Source organism: Pogona vitticeps, chromosome 9 (genome assembly GCF_051106095.1).
Source record: "Pogona vitticeps strain Pit_001003342236 chromosome 9, PviZW2.1, whole genome shotgun sequence".
NCBI lineage: Eukaryota > Metazoa > Chordata > Lepidosauria > Squamata > Agamidae > Pogona > Pogona vitticeps.
Genome location: NC_135791.1, coordinates 20,205,701 through 20,225,734, shown reverse-complemented (window position 1 = coordinate 20,225,734; position 20,034 = coordinate 20,205,701). Strand labels below are relative to the sequence as shown.

Genomic DNA, 20,034 nt, shown 5'->3' with positions numbered 1-20,034 from the left:
CATGAGGTTTACCACGACAGACAAACATATAGTCACCTATGGTGAGCAACCGTCACTTTCAGGTGACCAGGCCTGGAAGCTTTTGTTAATTTTCAGAGGGATTTTTTAAAACTTAAATGCAAACAAGTTGTGCATTTGTCCATATGTGAATGTGTGAATAAAAACAGATTATACCTTGTCTAAATACATTTCCAGGCCTGTCCTGAAATCCAAACCACTATGTCCCATGTGCCTCAGAAAGAGGATGGAACTTTTTTTTTGCTTCCTCTCAAAAGTACCTGTACTGATTTTATCAGCGTTTCCCCCACCATCCACACAACATAAGTCTTCTCCTGCTTGGTTCGGTGGTCTTTTCAAGACCTTTACTCTCTTTGGTCAACATGCTTTATTTTTTGTTCTGGTTTCTTCTAGGAGTTGGAGTTCCACACAATGACATTTTTCCAATGGGACCTTCAGGTCTGGCCTCCCGGTCAAAAACATTCAGTCAGGGTTAATTAGCAGACAAGCAGGCAAACACAGATCCAGAAGAAAAAGTTCAAGCAGGGAAGTGGATTTCTAAAATGTTTTTTTTAAAAAGAGTTCCTTAAAAGAAAGAAAGTGATTTTTTTTTTCAACGCAAGTTTGGGCACTAAGGTCAGCCCAATCCAACTCCTTAAGGGACCACATGGGAGAAAAAGGGGGAGAATTCAGATACATACCTGGTGGCTGGAGAATTTGAACATGAGAAGCATTCCCAGCCTGGGATCCTAGACAAGGCACCATTCGGAAGGAATAGAGAGTTTGGGACTGGAGCCCCATAATAGTGGCGGACCGATTAACAGCTCCCAGGACTTCTACTGTCTTCCACCCGTCAGCAGAACGGCGTTGATTAGGGTTCTGCATCTGGATCCAAAAGCTGGTCACCACTGATCCGTTGGGAATGGTCCAAGCCAGATGGACAGAACCAGGATGGGGCCCATGGGACAAAGTCCAGTTGGAGATGGAGGGACCTACCAACAGAGAAATGAAGAGTGGGCACACAGTCCATCAGAGAACTCAGCTTAGGGCCAAAATAGATGTGAGGCCAGCGATAAATGATCAAAATTCCAACTTTTTAAAAAATGGTGGTACTATAGGAAAACAATTAAGGCTAACTAGGCTAATGACGTGGGTGGCACTGTGGGTTAAACCGTAAAGCCTCTATGCTGCGAGGTCAGAAGACCCACAGTCATAAGATCGAATCCATGCAACGGAGTGAGCTCCCGTCGCTTGTCCCAGCACCTGCCAAACCTAGCAATTCGAAAGCACGTAAAAATGCAAGTAGATAAATAAGTACCACCACGGTGGGAAGGTAACAGCGTTCCGTGTCTAGTCGCGCTGGCCACGTGACCACGGAAACTGTCTACAGACAAACGCTTGACCTACAGCTTGGAAACAGGAATGAGCACCGCCTCCTAGAGTCAGACACGACTGGACATTTGTCAAGGGGAACCTTCACCTTTACGTTTTGGCTAAGGAAGGAACATTAATTAATAAGGAGGAGACCAACAAAAGGAATTTCACCTAAGGGACCTCTGTATGTGCCTCCTTTCAAGTGGACATGTGTTACACCACAAAAAGAGTAAAGCTGTCCCTTGCTAAGTTGCCATCATAATAAAGCTGATTTGTAACTTTTTTGATTGAGAAAATAAAATTTATTTGAGAAAACAATTTTATTGAGCATATAATTAATTACTAGTCAATTGGTTATTTACTAGGGACTTCCAACCTCTTCGCCCACTGATTGGCCAATTCCCAGGCATACACCAATATGTTGCATGGAGCAGGTTGGTGTTGAGACACCATTAAAACCAACATGGACAGAAGCCAAGCTTCTGTGTTGTTCATGGATGGAAGTATCTCACCAGTGACTGTGAGGTTGGCACGCTGAGATCCCAATGGATTGGAGCAGATGACACTGTAATCCCCCAAGTCCTGTGGGGCAGTGAAGTTTCGGATGGTAAGATGAGTCCTGTCCGGGCTCAGCTCCGAAAGGCTGCTAATGAGAATCAATGACTGGTTATCCCGATACCAGTTGATCTCCACAGGGTTAAAAGTGCCTTGGCAATGTAGTTCCACTATAACTGGACCACTGATGTTGCTGTAGGTCTTGAATGACAGAGAAACCCCGGAGGGTGCTTCTATGGAGAAAAAGAAAGTTGCATTGATAATTGTAGATCTTTTAATGCAAATTATCTCAGCACAATTTTGCATCCTTTCAGGGGGTTGCAGGAGGTAAGGAGAAAGATTATTAGAAGCCAGTGCTTATAAGAAGTGACCTGAATCGTAGCAGACAGCAGAGAGATAGCCAGTTAGGTCCAAGTATTTAATTCCATCTTGTCTTCTCTAGATCTACATGTAGATTAGTAAGCTTCCTCCTTCCCTCCCTTTCTGAGGTCAATTCTGCAGTAATTACTTCTTTCTAGTTGCCACCAGGATGTGGTGGCGCTGTGGGCTAAACTGCAGAAGCCTGTGCTGCAGGGTCAGAAGACCAGCAGTCGTAAGATCGAATCCACGCAACGGAGTGAACTCCTGTCGCTTTCTCCCAGCTCCTGCCAATCTAGCAGTTCGAAAGCATGTAAAAATGTGAGTAGATAAATAGGTACCATCTCGGTGTCAAGGTAAAACGGCATTCCCTAGTCACACTGGCCATATGACAACTGAAACTGTCTTCAGACAGGCGCTGGCTCTATGGCTTGAAAAGTGGGATGAGCGCCACCCCCTAGAGTCGGACACGACTGGACTGAAAATGTCAAGGGCAACCTTTACCTTTACCTAGTTGCCACTAGCACACCCTTAGCCAGCCATATTCAGCTGGCATAAATCTCAAACAGTCTCAAAAAGGTATGTGACTACAAGGACTTCTAATAATGTTTGTTTTGCATGTTATGGTGAGCACTTTCCATGAGCATGAGTACCTTCCCTTTACTTCAAGGAATTCAAGGCAATGCCATGGCATTTCTCCCGCACTGTCTTCATAACAATCCCACAAAACAATTTAGAATGAGAGGTCATGCCTGGATGAAGATCCTCTGAATTTCTTAGCTGGGTGATTATCATCATCCTTGTAGACCTGATCAGCGCCCTTGAACGTCCTATTTTCAATTCTTCCGTATGGCGAAATCCATGGCAGATTTCTTCTCTTACCTGGAATGATGCTACAGTTGCCCCGTGCGGTCAAATGACTTCCCAGACAGGTCACCAGGCTGCCGTTGAGTCCTGCTGGGAGTGGAGAGGCCAGCCGACGCGACAAGTTGAACCCACTGACTTCCTCCCCATGTCCTGGGAGCCCTTGGAAGCTTAAGCGGGGAGCCGGGAAACCCCCAGGCCAGGAACAGTTGAAAAGCAAAGCAGTGCCGTTATCTGCCAAAGTCACGGAGCAGCGAGGAGACCCAGGTGGTTTTTCTACAGGAAGAGTAAGGAGGAACAGTCCAGTTGTCTTCTAAATCAGATAGCCTAGAGACAGGGATTTATTTTTGCTTTATCTCTTTATTTTTTGATAAGGAAGAGAAGTTCATGCCCTAACCTGATGAACCCTACAGTTTCCTCTGGGCAGTTGGAAGGTGGCGTCGTCGCCGCCGCTTCTGTAATCCTTTGACGAACAGGAGGTGGGACCGTTCATTTGAATCCTCGCCTCCTCTCCGTTGCTGCTGCACTACCATGCAGTTCTGATCTTTATGCCCCAGCACCATGGAAGCCCTCGGCTGCGGCCAGGTGGGCGCATACATGCAAGATGGCAGTGGTGGAGGTGAAAGAGGTGGAGGCAGCTTCAAGACAAGGTAGGGCAGCCATGGGGGGGGCACAGAGGGAGAGGAAGGGAAAGACAGGTGGGCAGTTGCTCCTCCACCTCGCGCACAAACCGGAGAGCGAGTAGGTTGCCTAACCTGCAACCAGTTTGGATCCTTGCCCTAATTGGTGTTTGGGCTGTGATCCGGTGAGTTATTGGTTCTTGACAGGGAATAGAAAGAGATGGAGACCAGACATCCTGCCCCACCCCCAGAGGTGTATTCTGTCTCTTTACGTTGATGTTGCTCTTCCTGAAGACTGAGGATCTGCTGTAAATGGGCTTCTTCACAACTCCCCTGTAACTGTAACATCGGGGAACATTCCCATGTGTGTCTGGAGGTCGCGTAGGCCTTATCATGTTTCTAGGGGTCAGCTAAAGTTTGCTACATTTGGCATGACGAATCTTATTTCTATATGTGTGCTACGTTACTATATGCTGTTATATATTTAATTACCCTTTCTTATTTAATAAAGGCTGACTGCCGAAGAATTTATGCTTCTGAATTGTGGTGCTGAAGGAGACTCTTGAGAGTCCCCTGGACTGCAAGGACTGCAAGGAGAACAAACCTATCCGTTCTGAAGGAAATCAACCCTGAGTGCTCACTGGAAGGACAGATCCTGAAGCTGAGGCTCCAATACTTTGGCCATCTCATGAGAAGAGAAGACTCCCTGGAAAAGACCCTGATGTTGGGAAAGTGTGAAGGCAAGAGGTGAAGGGGACAACAGAGGATGAGATGGCTGGACAGGGTCATCGAAGTGACCAACATGAATTTGACCAAACTCCAGGAGGCAGTGGAAGACAGGAGGGCCTGGCATGCTCTGGTCCATGGGGTCACAAAGAGTTGGACACGACTTAACAACTAAATAACAACAATCAAATCCCAAAAAGTTTTGTTTTGGGGAGGTGATTGTTCGTAGTTCGTGGGTAGCCACGAACCACAAACAATCACGAAGCCCTAGTTTTCCAGTCCATGCCCATCTCTAAACATGACATTTAGCCCAACAACAAATATAGAGTTCTTCATTGATGCTATAATATAGGCCACTTTGGGAATTCCAAAACTTCCAGATTCACTGGACGTCTTTAACAGTAGAGTCCATGAACTATAATTCCCAGTGAAACTGCTAGATACGTGGACAGGTGCCCCGCCTCCCTGGCCTGGTTCCCACATGTTAAAATTAGCACCCCCTAGTGGGGAAAGAAAGACTCACATCAATGTCAACTCACGGGCAACGTTAAGATGGCGAGTGTTCCGAACCCGTTGTTGGGTATGCTGGTTGATGGCCAGGCAGGAATACATCCCGGCCTGACTCAGTTGGACTCGAGGGAGGTGTAGAACCGGCATGGAGGGTACGTAAAAGTCTTCAGTATCTGCCACATTCCAGTAAATGTTTGCTGAGGGTTCAGATGGTGCCAGGCAGGTTAAGTTCACAGTACTGTTCACGAGGACAAAGCTCCCTGTGTCAGAATCCCCGTCTGATGATGAGATGGTGATGACTGGCGTCTCTGGGCCATCTGGGAGGAATTAAAACGCAATCATCATGGAGTGTTGCCCCAATATAACGGCTGAAATCCAGATGCAAGTTGCAGCTGGAAGAGGCCCATTGAATCAGCGTGGATGTGGCAAGTCAATTCCCTTGGAAGTTCCATTCATTAGCATGAGCCTACTCTAGCTACGGCTTCATACTGGGTTTCAGCCGATGCTATAAAGACGCCACTGCTGCCGTTGACCTATCTCTTCTGCCCGGGGAGTGCACAGGCCCGGCCTTCTCCTTGCGGCTTTGGTTATCGAGGTCCTGACCTCACTGACAAATGGGGCTATTCAGGTTGATGAAGTGCCCATTTAGTAGCAAAAGGCTAGCCTTATGGTCTGTCATTTTGCCCAGCCATGTGAAGGAGCAAAGATGCTCCTCTGTGGGCCAGTGAACCTAAGTGGCTTCTCTCTGGGGGCTGCAGCATCGCTGTTATTTTCCTTCCTCCCTGGAAGACGCAGAGAAAGGGAACATGATCCTTCAAGGACAAAGATCACACCCTGCGGTTTTCACAAGCACGTCTAAACAACGGTTAGCTTCAAGGAGCAAGCATCTTCCTCTTTTAGACTTTAGAAGAGCTTAACCTGTCTTCCAACACTCACATTCCTTCAATATCCCAGGGAGGAAAACAGCATTATTCCAAAATCACAAATCTATCTATCTATCTATCTATCTATCTATCTATCTATCTATCTATCTATCTATCTATCTATCTATCTATCTATCTATCTATCTATCTATCTATCTATCTATCTATCTATCTACCTACCTACCTACCTACCTACCTACCTACCTACCTACCTACCTACCTACCTACCTACCTACCTACCTACCTACCTACCTACCTACCTACCTACCTACCTACCTACCTACCTACCTAGTAAGATAAATAAAAGACCTTTAAAATAGGTAGCACAGTAGTTAAACTCTGATCCCAAGATGTGAAAATTTTAGTGTGAATTTTATTTCAAATTAAAAGCCTGATGCATATCGGCTTTTCAGCCTTCTTCAAGCGCTATATTATATGAAGCAAAACAGGGGAAAAATCCACATATAACATCTTTTTTGGGGGGGATAATAATTTAAGCATTTCATAGAGTTAAATTATCATTATAACCTGAAAAGGCTAAGCCAAAATGTGTTGGGCTTTTCATTTGGCATAAAGAGCACGTGATAATTTATACATCCTATGACCAGAGTGTCTTCTTGCATTACAGTTTTGGTGGATATAAAAATTATTTTTTTGTTATCATTACAGTGGTTAAACTGCAGAACTGCAGTTAAGACTCTGCTCATGATCTCTGCTCTGTAGGACGGCCGTCTGTCCACTAACCATCTACGTGAAAATGAAGAAAAGAGGAACATCGGCAGGTCTCATCTTCTCAGAGATGAATTCATGCTATCCCTTCTTAGATTTGGCCAGATCTGGAAGGCGTGAAAACATTCAGATTTATTTGGGCACAAGTTAAAACAAAGGCGTGTGAATGTATGTGCCAAGGGTCACCCTAAATGACGTACACCTGATTACATAGTTGTGGCTGGAATCCTGTTGCTTAGTGTAGTGAGTTGCACTGGAGTAGGGCCATTGAATTAGCAGGGAGTCAGCTCTTCTGTCGGTTCAACTGATTCAACTAGGACTACTCAACTTCCAATTTATCTTTACTGTCTTAAGTCACAATTAGAGTAGTAGGTCCATTTGGATCCATGGAACGTATGGAGAAATTGACGCACCAAATTTCCACAGATATTATGGGCCTACTCTAGTGTAACTGTCTACACTAAGCAATAGGATTTCAGTTAGTAAATAATGTGAGGGCGTTGTGCCTCGAAAAGCAAAATAGAAAGATCTGAATAAATGAATAAAAATACTAATAACCCAAATGTTTCCAAGCCATCTGATGCATTATTACCCCTGTCTTTCCAGACCTTAGGAACAAGGCTTCCCAGAAGCATAAATGCGGGTATTTTTTCTGTTGTTGTTTAGCTTTTCTCCAAAGAATCGAGGAAGAAGACAGCCCATTTTCTACATTCCAACTTATTTTCACAACACGCTACGAACTGGGTTAGGCTGACAGATGGGAATGGGTACAAAGCCAACCTGTGCAGTTTGTATCTCAGCTGGGTTGCCTTTGAACTTAAGATTTCCCAGTCTAGGTCTAGCACTCTAACCACTACTTCATACTGTTGTAGCACCTGAAACAAAACACAAGACCTCTAGGGCATACTCACAGTAGACCGTAAGATTAGCAGTGCCAGTCCCGTTGCCAAAAGGGTTGGAGATGATACAACGGTAAGTGCCAGCGTCTGTCCGTACTGGGTGCCCGATTCGTAGGTAGCCAGCAGAGCGTAAATATCGGGGGTGTTCACTCAGACTCTCTCCATCTTTAGTCCAGGAGACTGAACCTCGGACAGGGGTGCAGTTGAAGGCGACAAATTCATCTCCTTCTGTTGCCTCTGCCGACGGTGGAGTCACAGAGACGTTGCCCACCTCCTCTAAGAAAACAGACGGGAGTAGGAAATGATACTTCTCTTCCCCCCCCCCATTTCTAAACAGTGAACTCAAGAGTCAGTCTACCCACCCTCCTGCCTGCTACATCACTTGATGTCCATCTCCTTTGTTCACCAGCTGACAGCAAGACATACAGTGGTGCCCCGCATAGCGATGATAATCCGTTCCGGAAAAATCGTCGCTATCCAGATTCGTCGATATGCAAAAACAAAAAGCCCATAGGAATGCATTAAACCCCATTTAATGTGTTCCTATGGGCTTAAAACTCACAGTTATGCAAAAATCCTCCATATGGCCGCCATTTTCGCTGCCCGGTATGCAAGGAATGGGTGGCCATTTTTTTCCGGCGGCCATTTTGGAACCGCCGATCAGCTGTTTTTAAAACATCACTATGCGAAGATAGGTAAGCAAAACAGCTTACCGACCATCACAAAGCGATTTTTTTGGCATTAAAAAGATCGCAATGTGATCGCTTTTGCGATCGCTAAAAACAAATCGCTATGCGGATTCTTCGTTAAATGGGGCGCTCGTTAAGCGAGACACCACTGTATTTCCCTTCCTGCCCAATCACCAAAAATGATCTCTTCACTTTATCTTGGCTCTGGGCTGCCATATTACCTGAATTATTAGAGGGTTAGCCATATCCTGAACTTGTTTACCCAGATCATCCCAGTGCTTGTTTCCAGAATCTGCAGGCCCCCAAACTCTTGGCTGCCCCACCTCTGTGATGTCACACTATCCCCTTCCTTGGTTTCATCCCTCAAGAATTGGGATACCATCATCCTGGCACCCTGACCAAACAGCCGTAAGAAGCTCAACACATCACTGCAGCTTAAACATGTTACTCACCGTAGACTCTAAGGGTGATGTTTGCCTTCTGCACAGAACTCCCCAAGGGGAAGATTTCCACGGTGTAAATGCCAGAGCTGGCCACGGTGACTGCTGTGATATTAAGGTTGCCTCGCATGGGATCCACACTGAACTGAGACTGGAAGTAGGGGGCTATCATAATGGTGAAGTTGGGATGCAAAGCCCCCATCGCAACAATGGTCATATTCTTCCTCCAGATAATTGTCGTCTGAATCTGAACAGCGGGTAATGGGAATGGGATGGGAAGAGAAAGAGAATCTCCTACACGGACCACCAATGGGGGTGAAGGAAGAGCTGGGAGTAAGAGGACTGAAAAGTGCAGGGGAAGGAGAGGGGGAAGCATAAGAGACAGGAAGTTTTTCATTATTTATTTATTTATTTATTTATTTATTTATTTATTTATTTATTTATTCATTCATTCATTCATTCATTCATTCATTCATTCATTCATTTGTACATACCCCGGCCAATCTAGACTGAAGTCTACTCTTGTTTGTCTCCCAGGTTTGGGGTGAGATCCACCATAATGCAGGACGAGGTAGTCAAGCTTGGGATAACAGAGCAGGACAACAAGGGAACCAATGACCTCAGGAGGTGGTGAGTGCTCCAACGCTGGAGGCATTCAAGAGAAAATTGGACCACCACCTGGTCTGCATTGACTTGGATTCCTGCCTTGAGCAGGGGTTTGGACTCGATGGCCTTATAGGCTCACCTTCCAACTCCATTATTCTATGATTTTATGATTAAAGGAGAGAGAGAGAGAGAGAGAGAGAAATGTGCTTGATTTCCAAAGGAAAAAGTGTTGGGGGTGAGTGTGAAGATGATGCTACAAGCCCCTAGCCTATTTTAGAAAAGGCATTCTCCTTTTGGTGAGATCCTGAGAACATGAAACAACTGCCCACTGTTCCTGCTGTCATTTCACTTCACAAGTTTCACTATCATTAGCAGAAATCCAGGAGTAAGTTACAGCGAGAGCAGGCTCATTTGAATCAATGGAATTGAACAGAGGCGTTGACTCAACCAATCCCCATTAATTCCAAAGGGCCTTCTGTAGTTGTGACTTACTACTGGATTTCAGCCATTATGATACCATGGGGCAGACAGCATCCAGATGTGCAGGGGGGCTGCCATCCCTGGTCTTTAGAGGGGTGCACCTGTTTCTGTGCCCACCCCCAAAATAAATATTCCTATTTATTTTTTTACTTCTACATTCCTCCACAAGAGGTCCATATAGCAACATTTCCCCTGCCCTACAGCACAAGACCTCTTCATGGATTGCTGCCTTGTCGTGGCGAAGGGGCTTGAGTAACTCAGAGAAACTATGGGCTATGCCGTGCAGGGACACCCAAGACGGACAGGACATAGTGGAGAGTTCCGACTAAACGCAATCCTCCTGGAGTAGGAAATGGCAAGCCACTCCAGTATCTTTGCCAAGAACGCCCCATGATCAGAAACAAAAGGCTAAAAGATATGACGCTGGAAGATGGGCCCCTCAGGTCGGAAGGCGTCCAACATGCTACTGAGGAAGAGCGGAGGACAAGTACAAGTAGCTCCAGAGCTAATGAAGTGGTTGGGCCAAAGCCGAAAGGACGCTCAGCTGTGGACGTGCCTGGAAGTGAAAGGAAAATCCAATGCTGCAAAGAAAAATACTGCATAGGAACCTGGAATGTAAGATCTATGAACCTTGGGAAGCTGGAGGTGGTCAAACAGGAGATGGCAAGAATAAACATCGACATCCTGGGCATCAGTGAACTAAAATGGACAGGAATGGGCGAATTCAGCTCAGATGATTATCATATCTACTATTGTGGACAAGAATCCCGTAGAAGGAATGGAGTAGCCTTCATAGTCAACAAAAGAGTGGGAAAAGCTGTAATGGGATACAATCTCAAAAATGATAGAATGATGTCAATACGAATCCAAGGCAGACCATTCAACATCACAATAATCCAAGTTTATGCACCAACCAGCATTGCTGAGGAGACTGAAATTGAACAATTCTATGAAGATTTACAACACCTTCTAGAACTGACACCAAAGAAAGATGTTCTTCTCATTCTAGGGGACTGGAATGCTAAAGTAGGGAGCCAAGAGATAAAAGGAACAACAGGGAAGTTTGGCCTTGGAGTTCAGAACGAAGCAGGACAAAGGCTAATAGAGTTTTGTCAAGAGAATAAGCTGGTCATCACAAACACTCTTTTCCAACAACACAAGAGGCGACTCTATACATGGAAATCACCAGATGGGCAATATCGAAATCAGATTGATTATATTCTCTGCAGCCAAAGATGGAGAAGCTCTATACAGTCAGCAAAAACAAGACCTGGAGCTGACTGCGGTTCTGATCATCAGCTTCTCATAGCAAAATTCAAGCTTAGACTGAAGAGATTAGGAAAAACCACTGGGCCACTCAGGTATAATCTAAACCAAATCCCTTATGAATACACAGTGGAGGTAAAGAACAGATTTAAGGAACTAGATTTGGTGGACAGAGTGCCTGAAGAACTTTGGATAGAGGCTCGTAACATTGTCCAGAAGGCAGCAACGAAAACCATCCCAAAGAAAAGGAAATGCAAGAAAGCAAAGTGGCTGTCCAACGAGGCCTTAGAAATAGCAGAGAGGAGAAGGGAAGCAAAATGCAAGGGAGATAGGGAAAGTTACAGAAACTTGAACTCAGACTTCCAAAGAATAGCAAGGAGAGACAAGAGGGCCTTCTTAAATGAACAATGCAAAGAAATAGAGGAAGATAACAGAAAAGGAAAGACCAGAGATCTGTTCAGGAAAATTGGACATATTAGAGGAACATTTTGTGCAAAGATGAACATGATAAAAGACAAAAATGGGAGGGACCTAACAGAAGCAGAAGACATCAAGAAGAGGTGGCAAGAATACACAGAGGAATTATATCAGAAAGATTTGGATATCCCGGACAACCCAGACAATGTAGTTGCTGACCTTGAGCCAGACATCCTGGAGAGCGAAGTCAAGTGGGCCTTAGAAAGCCTGGCTAACAACAAGGCCAGTGGAGGTGATGGCATTCCAGTTGAACTATTTAAAATCTTGAAAGATGATGCTGTTAAGGTGCTACATTCAATATGCCAGCAAGTTTGGAAAACTCAACAGTGGCCAGAGGATTGGAAAAGATCAGTCTACATCCCAATCCCAAAGAAAGGCAGTGCCAAAGAATGCTCCAACTACCGTACAATTGCACTCATTTCGCACGCTAGCAAGGTTATGCTCAAAATCCTACAAGGTAGGCTTCAGCAGTATGTGGACCGAGAACTCCCAGAAGTACAAGCTGGATTCCGAAGAGGTAGAGGAACTCGAGACCAAATTGCTAACTTGCGCTGGATTATGGAGAAAGCCAGAGAGTTCCAGAAAAATATCTACTTCTGCTTCATTGACTATGCGAAAGCCTTTGACTGTGTGGACCACAGCAAACTATGGCAAGTTCTTAAAGAAATGGGAGTGCCTGACCACTTTATCTGTCTCCTGAGAAACCTATATGTGGGACAGGAAGCAACAGTTAGAACTGGTCATGGAACAACTGAGTGGTTCAAAATTGGGAAAGGAGTACGGCAAGGCTGTATATTGTCCCCCAGCTTATTTAACTTATATGCAGAATACATCATGCGGAAGGCTGGACTGGAAGAAACCCAAGCCGGAATTAAGATTGCCGGAAGAAATATCAACAACCTCCGATATGCAGATGATACCACTCTGATGGCAGAAAGTGAGGAGGAATTAAAGAACCTTGTAATGAGAGTGAAAGAGGAGAGTGCAAAAAACGGTCTGAAACTCAACATCAAAAATACTAAGATCATGGCCACTGGTCCCATCACCTCCTGGGAAATAGAAGGGGAAGATATGGAGGCAGTGTCAAATTTTATCTTCCTGGGCTCCATGATCACTGCAGATGGAGACAGCAGCCCTGAAATTAAAAGGCGCCTTCTTCTTGGGAGGAAAGCGATGACAAATCTGGACAGCATCTTGAAAAGCAGAGACATCACCTTGCCAACAAAAGTCCGAATAGTCAAAGCTATGGTTTTTCCTGTCGTGATGTATGGAAGTGAGAGCTGGACCATAAAGAAAGCAGACCGCCAAAGAATTGATGCCTTTGAATTGTGGTGCTGGAGGAGGCTCTTGAGAATCCCCTGGACTGCAAGGAGAACAAACCTATCAGTTCTAAAGGAAATCAACCCTGAGTGCTCACTGGAAGGACAGATCCTGAAGCTGAGGCTCCAGTACTTTGGCCATCTCATGAGAAGAAAAGACTCCCTGGAAAAGACCCTGATGTTGGGAAAGTGTGATGGCAAGAGGAGAAGGGGACGACCGAGGATGAGATGGCTGGACAGTGTCTGCGAAGCAACCAACATGAACCTAACACAACTCCGGGAGGCAGTAGAAGACAGGAGGGCCTGGCGTGCTCTGGTCCATGGGGTCACGAAGAGTCGGACACGACTAAACGACTAAACACACACAGCACAAGAGGTCTTTCTAAGCAAACATGCTTGTTAATAATAATACTAATACTAATTTTACTACTACTGCTACGGCTACTGCTGCTTCTGCTGCTGCTACAACCACCACCACCACCACCACCACCACCACCACCACCACCACCATCATCATCATCATCATCATCGTCATCATCATCATCATCATCATCATCATCATTATTATTATTATTATTATTATTATTATTATTATTATTATTATTATTATTATTATTATTATTATTATTATTATTATTAGTGGATTATGGGAATCCAGGTGTTGCATTTTGCCCATCATGGGCTAACAAAATGCACTAGACATATTTGGTCTGAGAGGATAGCAGGGCAAGAAGAAATAAACAAGCCGGCCACAAAAATGTTTTATTTTATGCTATCCATTTCCGCCAAACTCTCCCCGAAAGTGTTTGTCTATCTTCGGCTTTCATCTCTAATTAGTTCTAATTAACATCATACAGCCGTGAACAATAACAGTAAACTCAGTCCCCAAGCTTGCCAATGGCTATTTTTAAAAGCCGCATACGTTGAAATAAATTACATTTCAGTTCAATAATTGCATTTTATGTTCGGGGAGCAAACTGCTGTAAACAGGTCTCAGTCAGGAATGGACAAGGAACATGGGACTTGTATTCTAGCTGGAGAAGTGCCTAGCATAGTAACAATTAGAGATGGGGACAAATTTAAAAAATGGCCATTTGTTTTGACTCATTATTCATCAAGTTTAACGAATCAACAAATACAAATATATGAATATTCTTCGAAGAATCAATCTGTTGATTCATCTGCACTTTGAATGGCTATACCACTGGCTCCTGATAACCTAGAGACACCAAATTTTCAGAGAAGCATTGTCAGACACTTTTCTACAACTCCTGAACTATTGGTGAAAATTGGGTCATGGACCCCTGAGTTTTATAGTCACAAAGAGGACACCCCCAGGAAAGCCCCTCTTAGGTACTTAGAGAATCCAGAATCACAACAGAGTTTCCTATGTCTTTCCCCAACATGCCTGCCAACTTTGGTGAAGACTGGATATCCCAACTCCAAGTTATTCACCCAGAAATTGGGTCCCCCCAGGAGAGTTTACCACACGGCACAGAAGCCCCAGCAGAACGAGAGGTCCCTTTGGCAGAGGCATGCATGAGGCATCGAGTTTGTCTTCCGCTCAGCACAACATTGCATTTGCTAGTCAAGTAGAGTTTGCCCTCAGGAGGACTGGAGGCAAGGAGGTATTTGGCAACACACCAGGCTTTTTGACTGCGTCGGGCACTGAGGGGAAAAAGCAGCAGGAAAGCAGACTCTTTTGGCCTCGTCGGGCACTGAGGTAGTTGGCAGCAGCAAAATGCCGTGTCTTGCCCCATCAGGGCACTGAGGCAAAAGGCAGCAGAGCAGACTCTGGTCTTCTTCAGCAACATCAGATTTGCCTGCAAAGGAAAGGTTTTTTGCTTCCAGGAGGCAACTGAGGTTGCTTGCAACTTCCAACAGCATCAGATGAACAGGGTTGGTGCTACTAACAGCGGTTAATCTGTGGGGCTGTCAGAAGCAGATCAGCTCTGCAGTCTGAAACCAGGCGATGGGGCGACCAAGATGCTCGTTTAGAACTAGAAATCTGGGGATTGCTTGCAACTTGGTTGCTGAGACCACCCGGATACGATCAAGATAGCCCTTGTAGGTTTTGGGGGGCTGAGACAGGCTGGCCCGCCTGGCATGTTCAGGATGCCAGGACTGGCTTTGGGTGTGCCAACTTCCAAGAGGCCTGGCTGGCCCCCTTGCCACGTTTGGGGAAGGGGACAGGCTTTGTGTGTGCCAAGAGAGGGTTGGCTGGCCCTCTTGTCACATTCAGGGTTGGCAGGACAGGCTCTGGGTGTGCCAAGAGAGTTTCAAATTGGTGCCAGCAAGCTCAGAGAGGCCCCCAAAGGAGGTAATAAATACAGTGGTGCCCCGCTATACTGATTTGTTGCTATGCGGGGCAAAAAGCCCATAGGAACGCATTAAAGCACGTTTAATGCATTCCTATGGGGGAAAAAACTCACCTTTAAGCGAAAATCCTCCATCCGGCCGCCATTTTCGCTGCCCGGTAAGCAAGGAAAGGGCTCAAAAACACTGTGGGTGGCCGTTTTATTTACCCGGTGGCCATTTTGGAACCACCGATCAGCTGTGCGAAAACGGGGCGTTTGCGATGATCGCTTCCGCGTGATCATCGCAAATGCCCCGTTTTCACACAGCTGATCAGCGGGGCTTCGGGAGGATGATGGGGGGAAGTGCTTTCCCCTCATCATCCCGAAGCCCGCACTTTCTCCCAGCTGATCGGCGGGGCTTCGGGATGATGGGGGGAAGCTCTTCCCTCCATCATCCTCCCTGATGTATTTAGCCTATAATAAGTAACCAGTGATTTTTGAAGACTGGGTCATTTCTATATTTTCCTGAAATCTAGAAGTGCAGCTTTTGGAGGCCACACGAAAAGTACAGGAGGATACGTTAAGAGCAGGATGTCTCCCTAAGAGCCCTCAACAAGTCCCGAAACACTTGGGCCAGAGAGAAATCAGAGACGTCTCTCCATTCCCCCTCAATCCTGGCCATCTCCAGAATGCTTTGAGTTGCCAAGTAAGGGACTTCTGTTTTGTTATGTGCCATCCGGTCAGAACCGACTCATAGTTACCCTCATAGAGATTTCAAGATAAGTGAGGTATTTAAAGAGTGATGTTACATTTCCATCCTCCAGTGAGTTTTTATGGCAGAGTCAGGGAATTGAACCCAGTTCTCCTGAGCCCTAGGCCATTAATCTATTCACTATCCCATGCTGGGTATCCTATAATTATTATTATTATGTGCTGTCAAGTCAGCTCTGACTTATGGTGCCCTTTTCAGGGTTTTCCACATACAGAATACTCAGAAGTAGTTTACCATTCCCTTTTCTGGGGTGGACGAGGTTGCCCTGGGACTGGGCAGCTTGCCCAAGGCTGCCCAGGCTGGCTTTACTCATAGGAGACACAGTGGAGAATCATGCTCCCAACCCCCGGCTCTACAGCCAGATGCCTAAACCACAGAGCTACCCAGCCAGTGGGTACGCTCTATAAGGAAGTGCCCTTTTTCTATTCCAGAAGCAAAAGGAAAGAGCGATTCTTGGAGGGTGACTGCAGAGAGATTTATGGCAGAAGCACTAAAATATTTATGGAGGGACTGGGGAACGCATGCTGGTGATGAAGGGGAGGAATGAGAAATACGCCACGAGGACATCCAAGGCAGGGTGTGGGCTCTCCAAAAAGTCCAGCGAATTGCATGTGATGCTTGCTCCCCGTCTCTCCTCACACGTAACAGCAGGGATTGGAAATCCTATGCCTACAATTATGTACTTTCCTTATCTTCCATATTGTTCAGTCCCTCTTTACATTCCACTAATGGTTTAGGTATCTGGCTGCGGAGCCAGACGCTGGGAGTTCGATCCCCCCCCCACTGTTCTTGCTATCCGTAGAGTCAGCCTGTGTGGCCTTGGGCCAGCTGCGCACAGTCACAGGGTAACCCCAAGGAGAAGGGAATGATCAGCCACTTCTGAGCCCTCTCTACCTAGAAAACCCTTAAAAAAACACTGCAGTAAGTCACAATTGATTTGACGGCCTATGATGATGATGATGACGATTCCCAACCCGTTTGATTCAAAAGATTATTCAACTTAACCAAATGCTTTCCCAGTAGGTAGGGAAATATCAAGGCTGGCAACTTCCAGGACACAACTGAATGTATGCACGCACATTCCTCAACCTCTGGAGATTGCGTAACTTTCAGTGTGCTTCTGAGACTTTCCTGATTAATATATATATATATTTAATGTTAAAAAGCCACCCCTACACTTTTTACACTCCTATCTGTTTTAGGGCCAAGGGGTCTTTTCTTGAAAAAGGCAATGACCACGAGTCATTTCGGGTTCTCTCTTCTCTGTCACCATGCAGCCTCCCAGAATCTGCTGTCTGAGGCTGCTGGCTCACCTTGGCTAATGGCAGGGTCGGCCCCAGACTCCTGGAAGCTGGCACGAACCTATACAGATTTCCCCTGAACCTATACCCGAAGCTTCCCCCAGCAGGGATGGCGAATGGGGATGGAGTCAGAATGGATAGCTTGTAAGACACCAAGGCCATCACGCATAAAGCTTCCACATGCAACCTAATCTTGGAGGCAGGTGAATGAAAAAAAAGGAAATTTTATAGAGCTGATGTAGTAGACCTGATTCCTTCTGTTTTCTTTCTTTACCTTTGAGAAACCGAGGAGTACAAAACTCACAGGCTTAAGCCAGCCTTTTGTTTTTGAGAACGACACACATAGGCGTTCTTTGCATTCAAGCGTTCCCTTAGCTCCGAGATGTTCAAGGTGACAATTTGAGGCACGCAAGTAATTTGACTGATAATACGAGATATGAAGCGACAAGACAGCAGCCCATCTCAATATTCAGTTTTTGTCCTCAGCCTTTAATTTCCTTCCACAAGTCTCTTTCTCGTCTGTCAACACCGTCGAGGAGAAGCTGCACCGCTCGGATTTATTTGCCGAGCCTAATCCTGGTCCTTCCTTTCCATCTCCGGCTCTTCGAAACCAACCATATAACAAACCCCGAGCTGGCGGGGCCTGCGGGTCTGCGCCCTTGTAAATTAAAAGCTGAACAACAACATCGGCCACACGCCAGGGGCTGCATTAGCGGGAGAGCTGAGCGAGGAGAGCCGGGAGGCAGCGGTGGAGGAGTGGAGGGAAGGACAAGGGAAGATGGATGAAAATTGGCTCGGTGGGAACCCAGCAGCCACCACAGGCTGTAATGGATGGGCTCGCTCCCTGCGTGGGGGGGGGGGGAAGCATGGGGCATGGATGGGAGAAGGCCATAAATCTCACAGAAGGGGTTGGGCAGTGAGATTCTTATGCACTGGGCTCTATGGCACAGAGGCAATGGTGGGGGGTTGACATAAGGGCGGCCATCTTTCTTTTCTTGCAGCTTAACCAACAGAGGCCTTTGGGCTCTCCGCAGCGACGGAGCGGGTGGAGATCAACAGGGGAAACGTCGCCTGGAATGAAGTGATATAGTGAGGGGATTTCAGCCTGTCGTGTAGCTGTTAAGGAACGTCCAAGGCGCTTGGTATCCATTACTGAAGTGGCAAACAGAGGAACTGGATGCCGGAAAGCACAGAGAGGTGGTGGCAGGGATAGCCCCCACAAATCTGCCGGGCCACCAGTCCTTCGCCTCACATTGTGCCTTCAGAGAAAAGGGTCATCATCCTTTCAGGCAAGCATCATCGTCCTTTCACAATCCTCCTGTGTTTTCTTACTCCTTCCTTTGTTCGCTTTCCTTATTGATGATTGAAAATCCATTAAGGTAGAAAAGAGACAAGAGCTGGATGACATCCAGGACTGCTCGTGCGAAGAGCCAAGGCCAACCAGAATGGAGGGACGGGGTGGCTTTTTGGGAGAGGGAGAATCCAGAATCCCATACCTAGCATGGCAGTAATCATACTGGGCATGGGATTCAAGGAATGGAAGTCTGGCTTTTCCGAAGACATTTTTCCCAAGTACAGTGGACCCTCGACTTACAGACGGCTCGACTTACAGACTTTTTGAGTTACAGACTTCTCTGGCTGCAAAATTTAGATTCGACTTGCAGCCAGAGAATCGACTTACAGACCAGAAAAAAACCAAAATGGAATAAAAATAGAATAAAAACCACTGGTTATGAGATTAATCGGTTTTCAGTGCATTGTAGGTCAATGGAGATTCGACTTACAGACTTTTCGACTTGCAGCCACCATTCCAATACGGATTAATTCCTTAAGTAGAGGGTCCACTGTATCTGTGTATAGAGCTGCAGCATTAGACAGATTTACTGTTACCCTTCCTAAAGAGAGTATGTCATCTCAGGGCTATAACTAGTATAACTAAGACAGGATAACAGGCTACCTTTTTGTTGTTTGTTTAGTTTTGCATGCCATTGATTGTGACTTCAGGATTTTCCAGGTAGAGAACACTCAGAAGTGGTTTATCAGGCCCTTCTTCTTGGGGGGGGGGTGCCCTGGGACTGTGCAGCTGGCCCAAGGCTACCCAGGCTGGCTCTTCTCACAGGAGACAGAGTGGGGAATGGAATTTCCAATCTCTGGCTCTACCACCAGAGTCCTGAACCACTGGGATATCCAGCCAGCTTTTAGAGGATGCCAAAACTTAGAGGTGGATCTACTGGTGAGAATTAGGAAATTAAATATCAAAGCTTCCTGGTCTTATTCATTTTCCTTTTTTAAAAAAGAAGGCAGAAACCTTCTTCTTGGAGGAGGGAACACCTCATTCTCCTTCCTTTTGCTTGGTGAGGGCTTTCCCCCATGTTCCAGGATCAAGAGGGTGAGAGACAGTGCCATCTACCATAGGGCACTGACATTTCTACTTACCGATGTTGGGAAAATGTGAAGGCAAGAGGAGAAGGGGACAACAGAGGATGAGATGGTTGGATGATATCATTGAAGCGACCAGCATGAATTTGACCCAACTCCGGGAGGCAGTGGAAGACAGGAGGGCCTGGCGTGCTCTGGTCCATGGGGCCACGAAGAGTCGGACACAACTTAATGACTAAACAACAACAATCCTCTTACCCAAATAAATTATGTATACATGCTTGGTTATATCAACAGAAGTAAATGAATCTGGGGGGAAATTCTAATGCTCTTTGGCCCATTTCAAACATGACAGCCTTTTAAACAGATAACTGGAAGCAAAACAGAGATAGTTTGTTCCAAATCTAACCCAATGATCCAAGTTCCACCAACCACTTGAACACCTACCCAATTC

At 46.0% G+C, this 20,034-nt stretch overlaps 1 protein-coding gene across 1 annotated transcript in view; it reads right to left on the bottom strand.

Moving 5' to 3' along the window:
- The window catches only part of VSIG10L (V-set and immunoglobulin domain containing 10 like), a 32,910-nt gene that overhangs the window by 9,829 nt on the left and 3,047 nt on the right, over positions 1-20,034 (bottom strand). The window contains exons 2-7 of the mRNA XM_020807448.3: positions 8,696-9,025; positions 7,567-7,830; positions 5,033-5,320; positions 3,166-3,423; positions 1,884-2,159; positions 699-989 (exon numbers count right to left, since the gene is read on the bottom strand). Of these exons, the coding sequence (XP_020663107.3) occupies positions 699-989; positions 1,884-2,159; positions 3,166-3,423; positions 5,033-5,320; positions 7,567-7,830; positions 8,696-9,025 (1,707 nt within the window). The remainder of the gene's footprint in view (positions 1-698; positions 990-1,883; positions 2,160-3,165; positions 3,424-5,032; positions 5,321-7,566; positions 7,831-8,695; positions 9,026-20,034) is intronic.